The sequence below is a fragment of the Zalophus californianus genome, chromosome 15, assembly GCF_009762305.2.
Source record: "Zalophus californianus isolate mZalCal1 chromosome 15, mZalCal1.pri.v2, whole genome shotgun sequence".
Lineage (NCBI taxonomy): Eukaryota > Metazoa > Chordata > Mammalia > Carnivora > Otariidae > Zalophus > Zalophus californianus.
This window is the reverse complement of record NC_045609.1, coordinates 61,997,478-62,019,366: the sequence shown is the minus strand read 5'-3', so window position 1 is coordinate 62,019,366 and position 21,889 is coordinate 61,997,478. Positions and strand designations below refer to the sequence as shown.

The following is a 21,889-nucleotide window of genomic DNA, read 5'->3' as shown; positions in this document are numbered from 1 at the left end:
TAAAATTAACAAGGAAACATACACAGCTCCAAGATTAGATACTTCTTCCTTTTCTCACAGAGTAAGAGTAGCAGAATGCAATATTTCTTTGAAGTACTTTGGTACAGATTTCTTACTGTTTTCAGTCTTTGTAACTCCTGTTTCCCCTCCACTACTCCCACTTCCACTCTTGTTTCAAGAGAGAACACCGAGGGGTTCAGGAGAGGTCCAGGAGAATTTGAGTGAACGAACCTATTTACTGTGAGAGAAGGAAAAGCTGCTTTTCTTTCTGGTCACGTCAGGAGTTAGAATTTCCTCAGGTATCTGCAGATGGGTCTGGGCATTTCTAGGTTGCATCCTGCACATGGCATTTCATTCTGCAAGGTGTTTTATAAAACAAAAGTATACTTGGTGAAGCCATATCTTATACGCTCCATTTGGAGTATTTTGCTGGTGATGTTTAAAATCAGCTCCTTGGGGCGCATGGGTGGCTCAGTCCTTTAAGTGTCTGCCTTCGGCTCAGGTCATGATCCTGGGATCCTGCGGTCAAGCCCCATGTCGGGCTCCCTGCTCAGCGGGAAGCCTGCTTCTCCCTCCCCCACTGCCCCTGCTTGTGTTCCTGCTCTCGCCATCTCTCTCTGTGAAATAAATAAAATCTTTAAAAAAAAAATAAAATCAGCCCCTCCTTGGGTGCCTGGGTGGCTCAGTCGGTTAAGTGGCTGACTCTTGATTTTGGCTCAGGTCATGATCTCAGGGTTATGGGATGGAGCTTGGAGGAGTCTACTGTCCCTCTTCCTCTTCCTGCTCGTGCGTGCGATTGTGCATGGGTTCTAACATAAATAAAATATTTAAAATCAGCTTTTCCTGACCCTTTACATACCTTATTCATATACTTTGAGATTACAAGGTAATTTAAACTCTTTCGTGAGGCAGACATGAGGAAGGTAGAGATGCTTTTTATTTATTTATTTATTTGGTAATCTCTGCACACAATGTGGGACTCAGACTCACAACCCTGAAATCAAGAGTCACATGCTCCATTGACTGAGCCAGCCAGGTGCCCCGAGGTGTTTTTAATAAGCATATTTAGTAACATATTTAATAAGCATATCATGTGTATGTATAATTTTATAAATAAACCTATACATTATATATACCATGTATACTACATATATTAATACTTAATTCATGTATAGTGATAATGTAGTCTTTTAAATGTAAAATTCTGAAACCAACCAACCCTTAAAGGGCATCCCCTATTCTATTCCAGTGGACAAAAGTCCAAGTGTAAATGAGTATGTATTTGTGTTTTAGTGTTTCACTCATCATCATATTATATTGCAGGGAAAACTGCCTTTGCTTCTGAGCCGAATGAAGGAAGTAGGGAAAGTGTTCCTTGCCACCAACAGTGACTATAAATACACAGATGTAAGTGCTTAATATTCCTATTTGTCTATACAGAGGAATTATTTTGGCCTAAAGAACTGTGAACATATTGAGGACAGTAGTTTGTTAAGTGAGTGTAGTTTTTTGCCATTTCATTTTGAGAGCAGAGTGAAAAAGTATAGCATAAGGGCTACCTCAGAGTGGTTCTCAAATTTTTCTCAATATTTCATTTGACTATTTTCCCTGATTACAGTTGGCTACTTGAAGGTTTTAATTTGGAGGTTACTTAAAACATTTGTGCTGATTAAAATGGCTTCTATGTCTCTCTGGTGCATCATTTATAAAAACTTGAGATGTCACACATTTATTTATTGTAAGTGCCCTCCCTGCTCTTGGGAGCCAGACAGCAATAGATGGTGCAAGGATGTTTTGACTCTTAGCCGTCAAAATTTACTACCTTATAACTTAAAAAAAGATTTTTTTTTTGCCATGGTTAAAGCATGTAGAAAAGCCGACTTAACTCCTTGGCCTCCTCTTACTTTTGCTAAGACCGTTATAGATTTATAGTACTAGCAAGCAGCTCAGTGCTGCCCAGTTCTCTTTATGTAAAATCTTGATTTAGAAATGTGATCTGGAGTAAGCAGTCTTACAAAGCCAACAAATCTAATGGTTCATTGCCTTGGTTAATCTAGGAACAATAGTTAGGAGGCCAAGGTATATTATTCCCATGTGAGTCATTAGTTTTCTCGATGCCCTTACCTCAGATACCATTCCAAATGTATGTTCCAGTCCTCTAGGAGAGTTGGGTAAGGGTATATGGATGATGTGCACAAAAATATGTCCCAGAAGAAGCCTATGTCCTACTGAGAATGTCAGCTTTGTTTGATGAAGCATTAATTTCTGGCTTCAGCTGTCATGATTTCATAAACTTAGAGGAAACATGAATGTGATGAATCCTATGTTGAAAAAGACACGTCTTATGAAAAACTTGGGGTTTTTTTGTTTTTTGTTTTTAGGTGTTATATATCTTTTGCAAAAGTAGTATATGGACCTTATGTTGGATTTTTTTTTTCCAGAAAATTATGACTTACCTGTTTGATTTCCCACATGGCCCCAAGGTACTATATATAACTTAATAGACCACTGCTTTTAGTAATAATGAATGCATTTAGTCATCCTGGAATATTGAAAGTTAAGGGAATTGTCAGAACTCATCTAGAAATCTTCATTAACATCAGAAGTAATGCAGGAGCTAGTATAGTATAACATTGTCCGAGTTTTGAAAACGAAGTAGAAATAAAAGGGAGATACTCATGTTATTTAGTGGGATGGGATCAGAATAATATTATGTAGAGTTGTTAAGTTTGTGTGGCAAAGATAGGAATTTTCAGGTTGAGGAAGATATCTGATTTAAAAGAAACAGAAAATATATATATATTCTTTTTTTTTTTAAGATAGAGAGAGCGAGCACATGAGCGGGGGAGGGTCAGAGGGAGAAGCAGATTCCCTGCTGAGCAGGGAGCCCGATGCAGGACTCGATCCAGGGACTCCAGGATCATGACCCGAGCCAAAGGCAGTCGCTTAACCAACTGAGCCACCCAGGCGCACTATATACATATTCTTGACAACTTCTGGATATTGCTATTAGTTATTGCTGAGTTCTGTGCCAAGAGAACAGTTAGCTTTGATATTTAGCAGAGAAGTCTTCATTCCTGCAATAGGACTACACTTAGATTTAAGGAATACTCATTGCAACTTAGTCACATACTTGTGGGATTTTAGTACTAGGCTTGAGTAAATATCAGTAAATCTGATTTGAGATCTCTCAAAAGCACAGTATGCATTGTCCGTCAGCTTGACCTTAAAAGTTTAATAGCATGGTTCCATTTCAGGATGGAAATAATGGTCATAACTTCTAGGTTAGTGCTGTGATAAGCCTGCAATATGAGCCAAAGTCTAATGTAAACCTAGAGCCATTATTCTGAGAACATAACCAGTAAAATTTGCTAGTAATAGTTCCATGTTAAGTTTGTATACTTTGGTTCTAATGCTGATCTGCCTCTTTCTTAATCTGTCTCTTGAGTATTGATTTGCATCTCTCCTGGCCCCTTTGTGCCTCTGTTACCCCGTTTCAGAGTGTGAGCACACCTTCCTTCATATGTTAAGTTGCTGTGAAATAATTAATAGATAAAATGATTTAAAATGTGTTAATTTATGTTTTTACCTTGCCTGCTTCCAAAAGAATGTGGCTTATAATAAAACACAATGTTTTTAACAAAATAGTGGGATCTTCTGGATATACTTAATATGTCTACATTCCTTGTATCTGAGTGAGATTAAATATTAGTGCCTCAAGGTTAGGAGTGATGTTTTGGCTTTTGCTCTTTCTCATCTTCATCAGCCTGGGAGTTCTCATCGACCATGGCAGTCCTACTTTGACCTGATCTTGGTGGATGCACGGAAGCCACTCTTCTTTGGAGAAGGCACAGTACTGCGTCAGGTGGATACTGTAAGTCGAGAGGATGAGCTGTCTGCTAGCCCATGTCCTTTGTATTTCTCCTTTCCCTACTCTTATTCTTCCTAAGGAAACAGATATTTTTAACTTATTAGCCATACCTTTCTTTTGAATTTAATCTAAGTTTTAAACATATTGAGATAGCCAAATAAATCCAAAAGAATATCATTCAAAAGTGCCGTTCATTTAGCTGCCTATCCAGATCGCACCTTGGGTGGCAATTGTGATTGAACAATAAATTATTACAAAGTCCATCTTCTTTCCTCACAGAAGACTGGCAAGCTGAAAATTGGTACCTACACAGGCCCCTTACAGCATGGCATCGTCTACTCAGGAGGTGAGTCACAGATTTCCCTTTATTTAGTTTAAGTCTTTGATCAGACTTGTGAAAGCTTTGGTGTCCTCCTGGCATAGTGCCACCCAAACTCTTTAGTATTCTGAAGATATTGTCTACTGGAGGTAAATGCTTCGGTCACCTACTAATGCAATAGGAGTCAGGAGAATGGGTTTGAGAAGTTGTTAGTATGACCTAATTTTGTGGGTTTTTTTTTTTTTTAAGATTTTTTTTTTTTAATATTTTATTTATTCATGAGAGACAGAGGGAGAGAGAGAGGGAGAGAAGCAGAGGGAGAAGCAGGTGTTCCCAAGGAGCAGGGAGCCTGATGCGGGACTCGATCCCAGGACCCTGGGACCATGACCTGAGCCGAAGGCAGACGCTTAACCATCTGAGCCACCCAGGCGCCCCCTAAGATTTATTTGAGAGAGAGAGCATGTGCACTCATGAGCAGGGGCTGGGGCAGAGGGAGAAGCAGATTCCCCTCTCCGCAGGGAGCCTGACGCAGGGCTTGATCCCAGGACCCTGAGATCATGACCTGGGCCAAAGGCAGATGCTTAACCAACTGAGCCACCCAGGCGCCCCAACTTAATGAATCTTTGATTTTCCTAAAAGGATCTGTTTTTCCTCATCCTTTTACCTTTTTGAGGAGGTTCTCAAAGGGATCCTCAGGGAGCCCTTATGGACATAGATATGCAGATTTTGTTGCAATGAGAAACAATTGAACAAAGCCACATGGTCAGATCTCTGATGAGACATGGCGGTGGTACTTTTGGAGGGTTATATTCACTAAAGCTGAGACATGTGGTTTTTGTTGGTAATCAAGAGCCCTGGTTCGCACAGTGGAGCTGAAGGCCTTGCCTTAGAGGCAATGAAAGGAATGATGAAAGAAAAACAGTGGTGGGTCTTTAAGAAAGGTGAGACCTTTTCCTAGTCTGTTCCATGCATATAAGAATAAAATTAGTACAGTATTTAATGGTTATGGTACCTAGAATGCTGGTTTTTAACGTGGAGACATTTTTGTTTTCCCATTGTTCATTCCATCATTTCAGGTTCATCAGATACAGTCTGTGATCTGTTAGGAGCCAAGGGCAAGGACATTTTGTATATTGGAGATCACATTTTTGGAGACATTTTAAAATCAAAGAAACGTCAAGGGTGGCGAACTTTCCTGGTGATTCCTGAGCTTGCACAGGAGCTGCATGTCTGGACTGATAAGAGTGGTAAGGAGCCATTACTCTTACTTTATAGCCAGAGGGCCAGCTGTGAACTCATTACTTTGTGTATGGGGAGAAGTGGACAGAGGTAGTCCCAGGATATTTGGATACTTCCCTCTAGCCAGGTATATGGTACAGAACTCCAGAATTTGAGGAAATAGGGGAGGTTATCTTGTTCAGGCTTCTTGAATTCCTTCCCAGTTAAGCACAGAATGTTGCTGTCCTGAGTTATATTACTGTAGCAACTAAACTGAATTCCACTCTCCCCTGTAGTCACGTATTTTTCAGCCACACCTATTGGTTCCAGTCTCTCCACCCGGAGCCTGTATCTGTGATTTGGGGGCATTGAGGGCTCTGAGTGGTAATGTCTTTTTTTTTTTCCTGCTCTTCTGAGAATGAGGCCGAACTGTATGCGAATTGACCTGTAGGTCTAGTTATGTAAAGATGTTTGACATGTAAGTTCTCCAGCTAGTCCTTCCTAGCATCACCCACAGCTTGGGGACAGGTAGTGCCTCAGCTACTTACCCCAGCTCTACTACTTAATATCTTCATGCCCTTCGAAGTTACTGGGACACCCTGTGCTTTAGTTTCCTCAAATGTGAAAATGAGGATAATACCTACTTCACTGAGACTTAACTGGGGTGTAATGTGTGTATAAAGATACAAGTAACAGCCTTTCTCAGCCGCGGTTCCTCATCTGAGCCACAGAACAGAGAAATTGATTTGCATGATTTTCAGTTGTCCCAAAAAAGATAATTTGTTATATACAGTAGATCCATTAGGGCCTAATTCTCTTTGGGGAAGGCAGATTGAGGACTGGAACACCTCGAAAGCATGCAACAGATACTGGCTGTTGCTTGTCCTTAGTGGGACTTTCTGGCTAGCTTTTCATCCGCCTTTTCAACTTTCCACCTAGGAAATTCTATAGATCTAGTTGATTTGGCTCTATTTCCTGGACTTGTGACCCTGGACACCTCACCTCCTCCTCCTTCTTGGACCTGAAAATGGAACTGGTAACAGTTGTGTGCTGACACACCTGACACAGGTTGCGAATTAGCACTTTGTAAGCTCAGAGTCAGCATCCTTTTGGAAAGGAGAGTTGTAGCCAGCAGTGTTGAACTAGGAGGACAGGCAGTTAAAGAAGAAACCAGGGCAGGAGTGGGTTTTCCTAAAGTAGAAGGAAGTCATTTTGTACACTCACCTGTAGCTTTACTTTTTGGTCCTATCTGCAGCCTCTTAATTGAGTTCGGGCAGCAATTAAAAGCTGAATGCTTTTTATTTAAAATATTTTTCTTTTCCTTTCAAACTTTAGCACTTTTTGAAGAGCTGCAGAGCTTGGATATTTTTTTGGCTGAACTCTACAAGTAAGTTTCTGTGTCTTCCAAAAAAAAAAAAGTTTTCCCTGACAATCCTCTGCCTCTTCGGGAATCACCTACGTTGGGGAGATGTCTTTTCTGTAGATTTTCAGTGGAGTTTTCTTTGTCTTCAGGCATCTTGACAGCAGCAGCAACGAGCGCCCAGACATTAGCTCCATCCAGAGACGCATCAAGGTATTCAAGTGGGATTGGGGAGGAAACTTGGAAGATCAAATTTTGCTTTTTATATTTCTGGCTTGGCACATAGCCAGCACTCAGTGTTTGAATTCAATCTCTTGTCTGTTTTAGAAAGTGACTCATGACATGGACATGTGCTACGGGATGATGGGAAGCCTGTTTCGCAGCGGCTCCCGGCAGACCCTGTTTGCCAGTCAGGTGATGCGATACGCCGATCTCTATGCCGCATCTTTCATCAACCTGCTCTACTATCCCTTCAGCTACCTCTTTAGAGCTGCCCACGTCTTGGTGAGTTAATACAGTCTTAGGCTAGTAGTTAAAATTAAGATACACTCTTACTGCTGAGATCTGCAACCAGGTTTGTGGGGTGGCACAGGGGATATTTTCAGATTTTGTCAGAGAGAGCACAAGCAGGGGGAACAGCAGGACCCTGGGATCATGACCTGAGCTGAAGACAGATGCTTAACTGGCCGTTCCCGGGTCTGTCATTTCTACTGTGCAAAAGCCCATGAGCTGGTTACATGGTTGCACAAAAGGGATCTCTCAGAAAGTAGGATCAAGATCGAATGGTACAGGGTATAATTTTACTCTGAAATGTATTAAAAGTTTGAATAGTGAAGACTTTCCTCTTCTGTTAGCATTTATATAAAAACCGTATTTTTCTTAGTGCTGATATATATACTGATCTATAGTTCAGGACTTTTTTTTGGTGTGAATTAAGCATCTTTCTCCCCCATCTTTTCTAGTTTCCAGCTGTAATGATCTGGACAGTTTAAGGGTTGAAGAGGAGAGGAAAAAGGTAGTTCTAGGAAGACACTTTAGTATCTAAATTGGGTGGGCCTCTGCACAGCCACCTAACAAGTGGGAGAAGGGGTTAGGATTTAGGAAACTGTTTTTCTGAACCTATGGCTTTGTTCTAGATGCCTCATGAATCAACAGTGGAACATACACATGTAGATATCAATGAGATGGAGTCCCCTCTTGCCACCCGGAACCGCACATCAGTTGATTTCAAAGATACCGACTACAAGCGGCACCAGTTGACCCGGTCGATTAGTGAGATTAAACCCCCCAACCTCTTCCCACTGGCCCCCCAGGAAATTACACACTGCCATGATGAAGATGATGATGAAGAGGAGGAAGAGGAAGAAGAATAAGGAGGAAAACCAAAACTGAGCACCCATTAAACAAGCCTGGCAGGACTCAGAGGAGCAAAGAATGCGTTCTAGCGGTGGGTGGGGGAGCTCTGGCAAAGGTACATCTGGAAAGTTTCTGAAGACTTTAATCATAGAGAGATACTTCTTAAGTTTTGTTTGCACTCTTTGCAGATGGTTCAAATTGTAATGGAGTCTGTATTGAAAGAAAGTAGGGTAAAGCTGGGCTGAACGGCATGCAGATGGCTCCATCGTGGCTTGTGACACTCTTCCCTTGTCTTGTTTCCTTCTCAGTATGTACTGGATACACCCCGGGTGGGGACGAGTCCCAGAGTGGAGCAAGGGTGATGGGAAGAGGTGATCCAAAAATGACGTTATGTTACAAATTGTGCTCTTACTCCAAAATCCATCCTGAAATTTTCAGTGCATTACACAGTATTGTATATCAGTGGAGAAATATATTGTTTCCATTATCAAATGTAGTCTTCTGTTAAGGTCAAGGTTCCTTTTATAAGCTCTGAAGTGTCCTCTGGGCAGACTGGGGGCTTTAGCGGCCTTGCACAAGTATTTGGTTTGCTAAAGGGCTGGTCTGGAATGCACTGCAGTGAGTGATTTTGTTCTGAGGTACAAGTCTTCATCTCTTCTTACATTTTTTTGATAGCAGAAATGTTTCTTATCAGAAACAATCTTTTTCTCATCTGGGATCAATCTATAGAAAGAAGTTAGCTGCAAGAGGACAAAGGAGCAAGCCCCGTGAAGAGAAAAGGAATCTCCTTCTTCCATTAGAGCATAACTGAGTGAATTCCTTAGTGGGGTCCAGTATGGCTCATGCTATCCAGAGTTCCAGCCTTCTCTAGCCTCTAGGGTGGACGGCTGTAGTTCAGAGTCAAGCTCTAGAGGATGGGAAGAGGGCTCTGTAAGTAAGTCAGAACCTTATTAGAGCTGAGGGCACAATCTCAGTAAATTCTGAATCCCAAGAGAAATCACTTCTTGTTTTCAACAAGAATGGATCATTACGGTGTACTTAAGGGGATTAGACGGCCTCACAGTGCAGAATGGCCTGCAGCAGTAGTGGAGACTTGTACTTTACCCCCCCCCCCCATATCTTCCTTCCGTTCTTCCTACTGGTGAACACAGAGGGTAGATTAGCTGCTCTAGAATTCAATAAAGTATAATATTTCTAATCCTGACTTTGACCCCTTCCTGTAGCATAACTGTAATTAACCGTTGGTCTTCAGGTGGGTTTAGGTTTGGCTAGTGACATCAGTTTGACATTCTCTTAAAGGAAATATAGTCTGGCATGAGTAATGGTTCCAGTACTTAAAAAGGTCTCACAACTTTTCCATGGGACGTTTTTTGGTACAGGACTATGAGATAAGGCTTTTTAAAAATGATTTTATAGGAAGGGAACACAGTTCAGTAACATAGCCAAGACCATATCACCTCATCACTTTCAGTATATGAGCTTTACATTAAGTTATGTCAAGAAACATTCTAACTGGTATCCCTTAGGGGAATATATGCTACTTTAAAAGTAATCAGGTTACTGGGGCACCTGGGTGGCTCAGTCAAATCAGTGGCTGCCTCTTTTCAGCTGAGATCATGATATCCAGCTGCACGCTCAGCGGGGAGTCCACCTGAGAGTCTTTCCCTCTGCCCCTCCTCCCCACTTGCATGTGCTCCCTCAAATCCTAAAAATAAAAACAATCAGGTTACAAATGCTATTGCAACTAGCACTTAAATACTGTCCCCATTTTAGAGAGTATGTTTGTGGTCACCCCAGCTCTCATTCAAGATGGGAGATGTTGCCCAGTTTGACACAGTCTTAAATTTGCTCAAAGCCAAATAATTTTGAAGGGACTTATTACAACTACAGAGCCTAACTTCTCATAGTACATTTACATATTTTCCCTTTCAGAGCAAGGATCATCTTGAACACTTCGCTTTTAATTTACCACTTTTTTTTGTATTGTGTTATCTGCATAAGATCTTATCTTTGTAAGAGTTTCTTTTTCGCCAGATGTCTGACAGTGGATCCAAAGATCGAGGAGTAAATAGCACATAATTGGAAGAAGAATTCCACTGCTGGTCAGAGCTTTCTTCAGGACCACCAAAATCTATTTTAATAGAGCTAGGATTCCATAAGCATCTACGACCCAGAGCAGAGTGTTGCTTCTCTGCATATTATTCCTGTTAGAAGAGTGTGCTAGGGAATTAGGCAGTCCAGGGGCAGATGTAGTCGAGCTTGCTAAAACATGAAAGTGAGTTTCTCTGTTGCCAACAGTTAAGGAAGCTGAACTTAATGTTTTTGTTTCAAACTGAGGCATATTAGACTATGAGAACACAGATTTCCCAACTCTTCAAAATCTCTTCCCTGGGCATTTGAAAAGCACCAGACACCCCTTCTGAGGTGCTAGACTGAACGCCCAATCTTAGGGCATGTACAGGCTTGACAGGGACCCTGCCACACCCAGCAGCTGGTCACAGGTGCAGCAGACCCCAGCCCTGCTGGGTTCCCTTTGTAAGAGGACTTTCCCCATTCATCTCTACAAAGATGGTCAGTATATTTCAAAAAATTAAAGCCAAGAAAGTTTAATGTTCTGTTAGACCTTCAATTTTCTCCTACCATAAGCATAGCTCTGCTGAGACCTAAAATAAGAAAGCAAGCCCTTCGAGCTACCCTTTCTAAGGTGCTTTTAGAAGTGGTTCTTAATAGAACTAGAATAACTTGGAGCTACAAATCCTTTAGTCATGTTACTGGTTTTAAGCAGCTACTTTAAAAAGCCACTTGCAGACATGTCAGACTTAAAAGTACTTTGTTCATGTTTAGATATTTCTAAATCAGATTTATTTATTCAAGAAATATTTTGTCAACAACTTTAAAGCCCTGCAGTTTTTCCAAGGCTGCCAGAGCACTTAAAAATACTCTTATTCACCACAAATAGCTCAAGACAAGTAAGTGCATATCTAAGTCTGCATTAAGGGTGGGAGCCTTGTACACATTCCGTGTTATGGAAACTATTTAACCTTTCTTTGATAGTGGGAAAAATGGTAACTATGGTCCAGCTAGTTAGTGCCATACCATCAATGGCCCAATTCCTCACTTGGTTTAGAAGTTTATATCTCAATACTTAGGTTTCTCATGACATTTTTATCTTGGTGACTAGAGAATAGGGCTCATCTCAACGTTTTTTCTTAAATGGAACAATTTCAAATGATACACAACTTTGGGAGGCCCTTAGAATGAAATCTCTACCGTGGAGCTACCCAAGCAGCCTTAGAAACAGAAGAAAAATGACACACACACTACCAGCAAACAGCAGGGAGGGGACATGCCCAGCAGCCAGGAAGCAGAGCCAGGTGACTTCCAGTAAAACCCACAGCATCCCATCCTCCACCTCCAGTAACGTGACCAAGCATTTCACACTGTTCTCTCACTGCTGAGTATGTAGAAAGAGAAAGCAAGTCCTCTAAGAAAAGAATGCATTCGTTCACAGAATCAATAACGCGTTTTTTCTGTAACCTGGCAACTCACCCATTTTTCCCTGTTGTCAGACACAATAGCTCCATCCCAAAGCCACAGCAGTCTGACTTGTTGCAACAAAGATATGCAATTTCAAAAATAAAACACATGCAGTATTTTAAAGTTCCTCTGAAGACCTCTAGCACAGAAAATTCTTCCCAGTGGAACACAACATTTTTTCTCAAGCTTGCTGACTCTGTTACTATAAGTCTAAGTACTTTATATTTTCTAATTTAAACCAGTTTTTGGTCTGGTCTATGTTCCTTCCTACAAACTAAGATCCCTTTGCTTCATTTTATTACTAGAAAAAAGGATTAGACATCGTTTCATGAATCATAATAAGCACAAATAGGTCCCCAGATGGTCTGCTCTCCCACTAAGCTCTTCCCAAAGCCATGTCTGGCCGGGTCTACAGACAAGGCCTGCAGAGTCTGGGCCAAGATAAACCTCACCATAGGCACTGGCCCAAGCAGCGAGTGCACGTCCTTCCCATGAAGAACAGCAACAGGCCTTCTGAGTCTCACAAGTTCCTGAGATACTTGGAAGTATATGCCAAGCAAACCTTTCCAACACTAAGTAAAAAAAAAAAGTTTATTAAATATCCAATCCTTTTCTGAGGGAGGGTTCTCACCAGAGGTAATCTTTGACTTGTGGGTATGGGTATTTTGAAGCAAGTAACTTCATTTTTGGACCCACTGCCCTCAAGTCAATGATGTAGCAGAACTGTAGTAAGGAAGCTGGCTCAGTCTAAACATTCCCGTCCTGCGTTGGCCTACTGTTTGAGCACTTCACAATCCCGACTCTCCCAGCAGGAAAAGCACTCTGACGAAGAACTCCCACAACTTCCTCCTTGTATCCTTAGGCCTTAGAGTCCCCCACTGGGGGAGATGGCATGCCACTAGAATGTCAGAGAAAGGGCCCCATAAACCATTCCTTTGTTTTGGGATGTGACAGTCTGAGCGCAGATGTGAGGATCTTGGAGGGAAAAGGATGAAACAGCTTTACAAAAAAACCCCAGGAGCTTATTAGCCATCTAATTCAATGTCTTTGGCTCTACTAAAGAATTATTGCTATTAATTTGTATTACTTTCCTAAAGTATAAAAAGTTTTCAGGATTCAACTCCAGGTTATGAAAAGGTCATTCAGTTCGTCCCAGTCATTTTTTTCTACAAGATCCTCTGGCCGGTCATTTTGTGTCCTCAGAAGTGCTGAGTCTACAGGAAGTGCTGGGAGCACAGTTTGTTGTATAAAATAGGAACCCCAGAGCTTTTCTTCATGATAAAGCTTCATGACAAACGGACACATGGGCACCCCACGGATACAGAGACAAAGCTTAGGAAAATCGCAGCAGGAAAAATCACCTCTACTTTTCTTGGGGAATTTCCTGATTTGAACTCAGGACTCATCTAGACAAAGTGAGTAAGGCAGGAAAAACAACAAAATAGCTAGCTGGGACTTGATGTGTTGGACAGAGAATTCCTTCCCTGGCCCTGCTTGCTGTTTTCTTCTCTGCTTCTAAGGAAAGCAGACAGGCTCCCAAGAAGGTAACACTTCACTGGAATATAGATCTACCCCATTCTACTTTGAAGAAACGCGGGGTAACGACTGGGGAGGGCGGTGTGTCTCAAAGCCAGTCTCGCCAGCAGTTCTTCACTGAGCTGTCTCCATCCACAGGCAAGTGTATCATGGTTAAACCATGGTTTAACCGTGGGGATCATAAGGGACCAGTCCCTAAGAGCACGAGCCTCTGTGAATTTAAAATAGAGACAGAGTGGAGGGAAAAAGGATTCCAGAAAGACGTGATCTGGAGATAAATCGCCCAGGGGCTGGGAAGCTCCACCAGAAGATCTGCAGGGTCTGGCAGCACCTGAGTGATGCAGGTAAGAAGGAACCCAGAAGACTCTCGAAGGCAGTGGTGATAGAAGAGGACGGGGGCCCCAACACTGGGTTCTCAGGGAAGGGGGATGCCCGCTGCAGCCTCAAGAGCATCTGGACACGACTCACCAACGCTCAGGCCCGATGTTTTTGACTTGAGAGTGAACCACCTGTGCCGCCACCACACGTTTCTCCTAAGCTTCGCAGAGCAGAGGACCTCCGGAGCCGATCTCTTCAAGAGCCAGCGGAGAGCCTTGCACGAGGCCTCTGGTCTTGCCTAGGAAAAAACAGCTTGGACGTTTGCCCAGCTCACCTGTGTGCTGTTAGGGACTGAGTGGCAAGTGTGGGACAATTTGAGTGGATGCCCTCAGGGTCCTTAACTAAAATGCTCCGACGGGACCATCCTCCTTGCCAAGGAGAACACCCCCCTGGAACTGGTGGTACCAGACTCCATGGCAGAGGTGGAGGCCCGGTGCTAGCATCCCTCTCTGGTCACAGAAGACTGTGGTGTGTGGCCAGAGAAATGCCCTGTTGTGTTGCCATACTGACAGACAAGACCAGCATTCTCACCGGGACAGCCGTGCTACTGGGCAAGGGCACCGAGGGCGGTGGCGTATAGATGGAGGGGGAAGGGAACACAACATCCGCCGGAAGGGTGAACAGAAAATCATCCTTTATCTAAATAGAATAATAGAAATGAACAAAAACCTTTTAAAACAATCACAAAATTTACAAATAAATTGGTACAAAATAAATAGGAGAGACTGTAAATCTACAACATCGTTTGAATTATAAAATGCATTCATTATGACAATCAGCTCAGGAAACCTGTACATGTCATCTGTGCTTCTTTAGGTTTATGTACACAGCTCTGAACACTGTGTTCGGAAAACTTCACTGCTGCGAAGCATGAAATTGTACACTATGACACAGTCAAGGCCGAAGAGGATGAAAATCAGACACAAAGCAGGGTCTTATTTCAGGGCCAACGCAATGTGGGCATTGGGCCTCAAAACCATGAAAAGGCCTATTAGAAGCCCAGATGGGGAGGCAGCTTCCATGGTACAGAGAGATGGATTCTGCAATCCAAGGTGGGAATTTAGAGGCCATCGCTGTTGTGGGGTCAGTTTGCCAACCTGGCCTGGGAGGGTGGGAATGAGGAAGAAGGCTCTGGTCTCATCACAGCAGTTAGACCCCATCACCAGGAAACAACCTCTAAAGTATTTCACGGAGGTACTTGAGAGCCCTGCCATAACACAGGAGACCAGCCTCCCTCCTCATCCCAAACACTAGCCCATCAGGAATAGTGGTGGGCCCCAAAAAGAAGGGGGGGCAGGGATGCTAGGGTCGACGTAAGAGCAGCAACCTCTTTATGACAAAAAAAGAAAACCACTGCCTTCTCAGGCACTTATTTAAGGGACCAGAGAACCCTAGGCTCCACGGATGAGGGGCTCTAGAAAATATCTCATCTTAGTCACAATGTACTAACAGTAGAGGCATATGTACATAATAAATAATAATATAAAATAAAGCATATACATTTGTAGATTTAAAAGACTCCAGAAATAAGAGAAGTTAATGGACTGATACACTCCACCTTCACAGCAGACTTCAGACACGGGGACTAACGAATCAGAAGGTAGGCTGGGGCTCTCTGGGGAATAAAAGTCCTGAGGCCTTATTCCTTCCCTTCTGCTGTGGGAGCCTGAGACCAGCTATGTATACCAAGGGGCCTGGGCTTCCAACAAAAAGGGAAGGCACCCAAGTCCCACCAGGTCTATGTAATAATTCTCTCCAAGGTGAACCTGAACAAGAATCTGGCCCCAAAGGAATCCCTTCCCAGATGAATCCGTGTTGGTCAGATGTGGGCAAATGCCAGAAGATACCCTGCCAGGAGAGGCAAGCCATTTTTCCAGTTCATGTTTAAACTCAACATTAAGTGGGTATTCAAACTCAAAGACACATATACTAACTCAAGTCTTTCTCCTAGTACGTGTTGGAGCTGTGTACATAAAAACCTTGGTATACAAATTCCTAGAACTTGACTCTCTTGCTACTAGAACCTTTGTTTCTATGTCGCTTCAAGTACAGCCTGGTATTTCCCATCAAAAGATATTTACAACAATTCTAGTGAAAGGAGGTCAGTGGCTCTGGCACACACAGAAAGCTTACTTGTGCTGAGCCAACCGCAAAGGGCTAAGAAGCCAAGACAGTCCCCAGGCCAAGATGGCGGGAGGGAAGCTGCTCCAAGTTCTGCAGTTGCTGTGAACTGCCATCACCTCCTTCCGTCCCTCGGGCTGACCAGGGACTCTGGACCCTTCACACAGGGCAGAAGGAAAACCAGCAAGTAGGCATTCACTGCAGGAAGGATGCAAGTGTTAGAGGAAAAAGGCCCACTGCCACAGCCTTGAGGGACAGTGACCTCAGCAAGCTTGGCAAGGGTGCACCACTCACCCTCAAATGGAGGCAAATGAACCTCATCTTAGAGTTCTCTGAACTCATCTCTCTTTATCAGCCCATTTGAATACAAAAGAAATATGAAAAGATAAAGATCTGTAAATGGCCCTGAGATATAAAAATCCACTGAGTAGGTTGCTCATTGATAAATTTACATCAGAAAGTTTCTGAATCACCCCAAACCACTTTCATACTTAATTCTCTAAATCCCTCCTAACTCTGGATCAATCTACAACTCACACAAAGGTCCTTCCTTGCTGCACAGAAGCACCACTAGCCCAGAGCCTAGAGTGGAACCAAACCCAACCCAGAAACTGTGTCCTCAGATACCGCACTGGCGCCCCAGAAGCCTCCACACCCTGAATTGCCAGCTCAATCACCCCCCTGCAAGAAAAACTTGTCTCTGGGGTCAAAAGCGATAGGGGAGTTGTTCCTGTTGCTCATGCCATCGGAGAACTTGGGTCATGTGGTGGGTGCCAAGCCAACCCTCCCTGGCAGCTACTTCTTTGTTAAGCATCCTTCCTGCCCCAGCCTGGGTGAGTCTTTCGCTGGGGATCTTCGCTGGGGATCACCCCTGGCGAACCCTGGAGGAGTCTTGGGATCCTGGCCCAGGACAGGCAAAGAGAGCTACAGATCGCTACTGGCTGCTTTTCAGAAGATGAGAGGGTTGGGGTTTCTTCTTATTTCTGACCAGCCAGGACAAAGGCTCAATCGGCCAGGGTCTTCTCCTCAACCTGAGAGAATGTGAGGGCAGAAGTTCATGGTCCCTGCTTAGCCCAAATTCCTATTACTTCCATTCCTAGTAATGCAGTTCTACTTGTGTCTACCACTATTTTCCTAGACTTGGAAAAGCTGGTCCTTTAGTCAGATGGTACTGGGGAGAGCACAGGTAGATCTATTCACAGTTAATGTTCCATATTCATGTGGAGTTCTGCATTCAACCTTTGCACAGAAGTTCCTTAAAATAACATTAGAAAATGGCGAGGTGCCCCACTTCCTCCCACATGGGGAAGCCAATCATGTCAGCATGGGCACCGATCTCTTCCCTAAGTGAAGTGAGGAGGGAGGGTAGAACAGAGTTAAGTGGTGTGCCCTTTGAAATGCAAATCATATAAGAACCAAGACTTAAACTAGTTGACTAGCACCCCAATGTCCGCCGTACATACACATCTTACCGGTCTGTTTTCCTAAAAGTTTAAATATATGATTTTGGGCTCGCCTGATGAATACAGAACAGAGAGAAATAAAGGGAAAGAACCTGTAGGGCAGTAGGAAAAAAAAAAACAAAACCCAAAAAACAAAACCTTCTCATTTATAAAGACAAAGCAGACTGTCCTGGGAACATCTGGCTACTAGGGATCCAGTTTCAGGTGGAACCTCTGGGACGCTAGAGTGGCCAGAAGCAGGAGGCGGCCCTGTCTGGTCCCACAGAGCCAGGGCTGGAAGCCACCGCAGACAGGCGTGGGGTCTGACAACGAGGGCTCCCGCAGCATTCAAGACCCCAGCACCTGGTCTGTGCCACAGCCCACTCCCCGCCACACTCACAAAGCCAGCAGCCCCAGGGGAGGAGGATCTAGGCACGGTGCAGGTCTAAGACCCGGCCGCTGCACATAGAGATCTCAAACGTTTGAGGGTCTTTCTCCGCGGACTCCCCTTCATAGACATCTAACTGCATAGAACTTCTAAGCCAGAATCATCGTGCTGCCCGGTGAAGCCACGAGCCAGTGTTTCTCCTTCAACAGCCTGCGGGTAGTTTCCAGAGGGAAAGTAGGGCCTGGGAGAAGAATCTGACCACTCAAGACGATGAGTGTGATCCGAAGGGTCTTGAGCTTTCCCCAAAGCAGATGTAACTACAGCTGGGAATTATTTTCGATTCCCCGTTGTTATAAAATATGAATAATCCAAGGTAAAGAGTGGTGTGGAGAAAACAATCTCGGGAGGCTAAAATTTCATCCTCTTGGAGTAGGAGCCCGCACGGCAAAGCCGTCCCGGCCAGCACTGCTCCACGGATGTCCCTAAAAGCCGCCACGCTGAGCAGGTAGCGTGGCAGGTATGATCGTGGTGAGAAGTCAAGGAGCCAGCAGCTGCAATCCCCGCCTCTCACAGAGCTTTAGGACTTCATAAAGGAATGGCGGGGCTCTGACAAAGACCCAACACATTAACGCTGATTCTAGAAGCTCCTTCCAGAAGCAAGGCACCCTGAGACAGGCCACGTGTGGACAAACAGATCGGCAGGGAGAGGCTGAGGGGGGCAGAGATCCTGCAAGTCCGAGGAGGCACGGCGTGGCAGGCCGGGCTCCACCAAACCACCAGGAAGGCCAGCGCTGTCCAGGCCCGGAGCAGCGGTGTGCTTGTTGGGGCGGGGGGCGGAGGGCAGTCCCCTTGCAAGACCCAGGGTTCGCTTCCTTAGGGGGAACGCTCGTCTCTGCGCACACTGGGGACAGTCCCAGTTCCCATGCCACACGGGGCTTGTGCTCAGCTCGATGCGTCTTAGAAACTGGGACCTTTTAACTTGGGCGGATCTGTTTATAAAAGGGGATACTCGTGGGCCGGGGTCCCACTAACATTAAGCTACAGAGCTGCGGGGGCTCGCGGCAGGGTGGGTGCCAGCAGCAGCGTAGGGGGCGCCCCTGTGACCCTAAGGGGCGTGGCACCTGACGAGGAAGACCCTCCAGGACGGGGACACCCCGGAGGAAATACTGTGGTAAACGTGCCTGGGACACTGGAGCCACCGAACCGCTTTCCATGTTGCCGGTGACTCCCCAGCCACAGCTCCCCTCGGCCCAGAGCCCAGGCTGAGGGACACGTTCCTACCTTGAGGAGGGAGAAGGAAACTGTCGCTTGGCCTGGGGCTTCCCTTCGACCAGGAGACCCAGCGACTAGAGGCAGCGTGGAGTAGCAATCCTCCACGCGTGACCGCGGACGCGCGAGCGTCGCCGACAGAACGCGCTATCCCTTGGGCTAACACTTAAAACAGATAAGATCGGTAAGAACTCGGTCCCTCAAGAAGTACCTCCTGACATTAATTTCACTGCACGTGATGAATTTGGTATTAAAGTAAGGCGGAGACACACACGAAACGGCCACGACACACATTTGGTTTCTGAATCCCTGTTTGGGGCCAAACCGACCCGGGGCTGGACAGGCAGCCTCTCCGGCGTGGGCCGCATCTGAGGCGGGAGGCACAGAGGTCCTCGAGCGAGGACCACAGCCACCGCTCGGCCCCAGGAGCCCAGGGACAGAGGGGAAGAGGGACAGGGGGCTCCCTGGGAGGAGGAGGAGGAGGAGGGGCGGGGGCCCGTCGTCCCCAGAGTTCCCTCCTTTAAACACCTGGGTCTGGCAACGCCTTCTGGGCACAGAGCCCAGCGCGCCGCGGGCAGCCCAGCTCCTTTCCGGACAATTAACGTCATCGCGGTGGGAAGGGGAGGAGCTTCGACTCCACACCGCGCGGTTACTCAAAGGCCCTCTGGAAGATTTCCATTTGGCATCTGTGTAGCAGCATCCTGGGTTAACGAGAGCAAGGACGGGGAGGCGGGTGGCGGCGCTCTGGAGGCTGGGGCGCTGGGCTGGGGAGGCGGCCTGGCTGGGCCGGAGAATCCAGGCTGGAGGAATGGCGCCATGAAGTCACCTTGCCTCTTGCCAATGATAAACCATGGGCTTCAAATTCATTAACATTCATTTTGGTGATAAAAATTCCTTAGAGTAGGAGCAAAAAATCACATTCCAAGCAAATGTTAAACCTTTCTGAGGGAAAGGGACACGGTTAAACATTAACTTAAAACAACACTGAGCTCACGGAGGCGACTGCAGGCCCCGCGCAGCCTCCGCCCCACAGTGGGACAGACCTGGCAGGTCTGCAACCGCAGTTTTCTTCATTCATCCTTCAAGTTCCACAGCGACACCCGCTGGGCACGGAGGAGGCGCGCCCCGCCCGAGGAGGGCCGCGCAGGCCGAGGGAGGAGGAGCGAGTCCATTCGGTTCGGGTCACGTCATGGAGTCACGGCAGAGTTCACACAAAACAACGTAAAACTCTGCAAAAGACACTGTTTAAAAACATGATCTCTTGGAAAAATAAAAATAAAAATAAACCGCAACAATTTTCAACTTCATGCAGATTGAGGAAGGAGGAGAGTGAATAAAGATAAAAGGTACAACTGAAAAAATAAACATGATTCTATTTGGGTGGAAGAAGTTCATCTCCAAAATCTCGAATGCCATGCCCTAGCTGCTGATGTCACACCTCTAGTTTCTGCTCCTGCCCTCGCCATCCTCTGCCGCTGCTTCCGGGAAGGGGACAAAGTCTTTGGTCTCAGGATGTTGCAGGATGCAGCATGGCACACAAGCTCACACTAATGGGATTCACGGTCAGCTGGCCTGGGGCCTTGGGAGTGGGGGGTGAGGGTCGGCGGGGGGCGCCCTAGATGGCCCCTTCGCTGTGCAGGCTGTGGTTGGCCTTGTTGTGTGTCACACAGTTCTGTTCATTGAGCAGGTTGGCAGTCTCGTCTGGCAACCCATCGTGCAGCTCCGTAAGAGTCAATTCAATTTTAGTGTTTTCACTGTCTGAAGACTGAGGAGTTTTGTCCATCCGGGATGCCATCAAGGCATTTTGGTATTGCTGTCTTGAGATCTGGGGCCAGAAGATGGTACAGAAGACAAACCAAGAGAACGCTTATTTTTAGGTGTTCTTGTCCCGACACTGTATTACATGTTAGAGTCCCCCAAAATGCCCGCACAGGTTTTTCTAGGAAAATATCATCCTCGAATATAAACTGAGCCACTTTTCAAGTTCAAGTGGACTCTGGAGAACAAGTCAGTTTTTACTGATATAAGCCATTTCCAAGTTTTCGTCTCAAAATTTCACAGAGACTGGAAAATGGAGATAGGCTTCCATCAGCTGAAGCTGGCTCATTCTTTGGTTCAAAAGACGTCTTTATTCCAGACTAAGAAAAGAACCCTGTCTCGGGGCAGAAGAGAAGCAGAGGGTTCTTCCCACCCCATCTCAGCAAGTCTTCAGGGTCTCCGATCTCAGCCCTTTGGGGACCACCCAGATTCACTAGAGTCACGAGCTCATGAGGACTCGCTGGAAAAGGTTTATTCTTTTTCTGTCTCCAGCTCTCACTCCTTGAGCAAGCCACCTCTGACTTGGCAGCTCTTTTGTCAGAGCCAGGGAGAGAAGGTCTCCCCAAGCCGGTGTCCCAGCCGGGCACAGGACCTGGAGGTGGGGCACCCAAACGACAAGGGGGAAGCCCAGGGCCAGGGCCGGGACCGGGACGCCGGACAACTTGCTGTGGCAGGTCACCTCCAGTGGCCGGGCCCAGCCAAACCATGCGCTCTTCTCTTACCTTCACAAACTGAAGGTCAGAAAGGGCTCGCACTGAGTAGTCAGGGATGTAGACTTGAAGGAACGAAGAGTTGAGCTGGTTATTGCTGCTCCCCAGTGTTGGTGTCACCGCGTCAATCCGGTCACTTCGGCTCAGAGAGTCTGAGTGGTTCAAGCCACAGGGGCGAGGAGGTGACTTGTTTTCACCTAGAAAAGGAAAAACAAACCCCAGAACCTTTTAAGTGAGGTACATAGAACAGTCAGCTCTTTATTTTCCAAATAATAAAAAGTAGAAATAGACCAGTTCGATCAACTTATACCAGATGCCTGAGCATCGTACAGCTCACCACCTAGAGGACCCCCCGCCCCTGCCCCCGTCAGCAAAGGGTCCATTCAGTTCCCCTGCTCGGCCCTGTTCATGCAAACACACAGTCCTTCCCCAGGCTCTGACCACCTGGGCCAGGAGCATCCCCGAGTGCCGTGAAATGCACAGGCTGTGGGGAGACACAGAAGCTCCCAGAAAGAAAACATGGGGCATGGGAGGGCAGCACTTTGTTATTTTGCCAGAAGCAAAAG

At 45.6% G+C, this 21,889-nt stretch overlaps 2 protein-coding genes across 6 annotated transcripts in view; one reads left to right on the top strand and one right to left on the bottom strand.

Moving 5' to 3' along the window:
- The window catches only part of NT5C2 (5'-nucleotidase, cytosolic II), a 141,413-nt gene extending 129,175 nt beyond the window's left edge, over positions 1–12,238 (top strand). For all 4 annotated transcript variants that reach the window (XM_035724147.1, XM_027591628.2, XM_027591620.2 and 1 more), the window contains 9 exons: positions 1,324–1,407; positions 2,442–2,483; positions 3,767–3,874; positions 4,151–4,217; positions 5,267–5,437; positions 6,744–6,795; positions 6,921–6,981; positions 7,096–7,272; positions 7,905–12,238. In XM_035724147.1, the coding sequence (XP_035580040.1) occupies positions 1,324–1,407; positions 2,442–2,483; positions 3,767–3,874; positions 4,151–4,217; positions 5,267–5,437; positions 6,744–6,795; positions 6,921–6,981; positions 7,096–7,272; positions 7,905–8,141 (999 nt within the window). In that variant the 3' untranslated portion in view covers positions 8,142–12,238. The remainder of the gene's footprint in view (positions 1–1,323; positions 1,408–2,441; positions 2,484–3,766; positions 3,875–4,150; positions 4,218–5,266; positions 5,438–6,743; positions 6,796–6,920; positions 6,982–7,095; positions 7,273–7,904) is intronic.
- A 123-nt stretch (positions 12,239–12,361) lies between these two features.
- Positions 12,362–21,889, bottom strand: part of CNNM2 (cyclin and CBS domain divalent metal cation transport mediator 2) — a 147,960-nt gene continuing 138,432 nt past the window's right edge. Inside the window, exons 7-8 of one of the 2 annotated variants that reach the window (XM_027591590.2) lie at positions 21,336–21,520; positions 12,362–20,620 (exon numbers count right to left, since the gene is read on the bottom strand). In XM_027591590.2, the coding sequence (XP_027447391.1) occupies positions 20,411–20,620; positions 21,336–21,520 (395 nt within the window). In that variant the 3' untranslated portion in view covers positions 12,362–20,410. The remainder of the gene's footprint in view (positions 20,621–21,335; positions 21,521–21,889) is intronic. The other variant, XM_027591599.2, reaches the window with a different exon arrangement.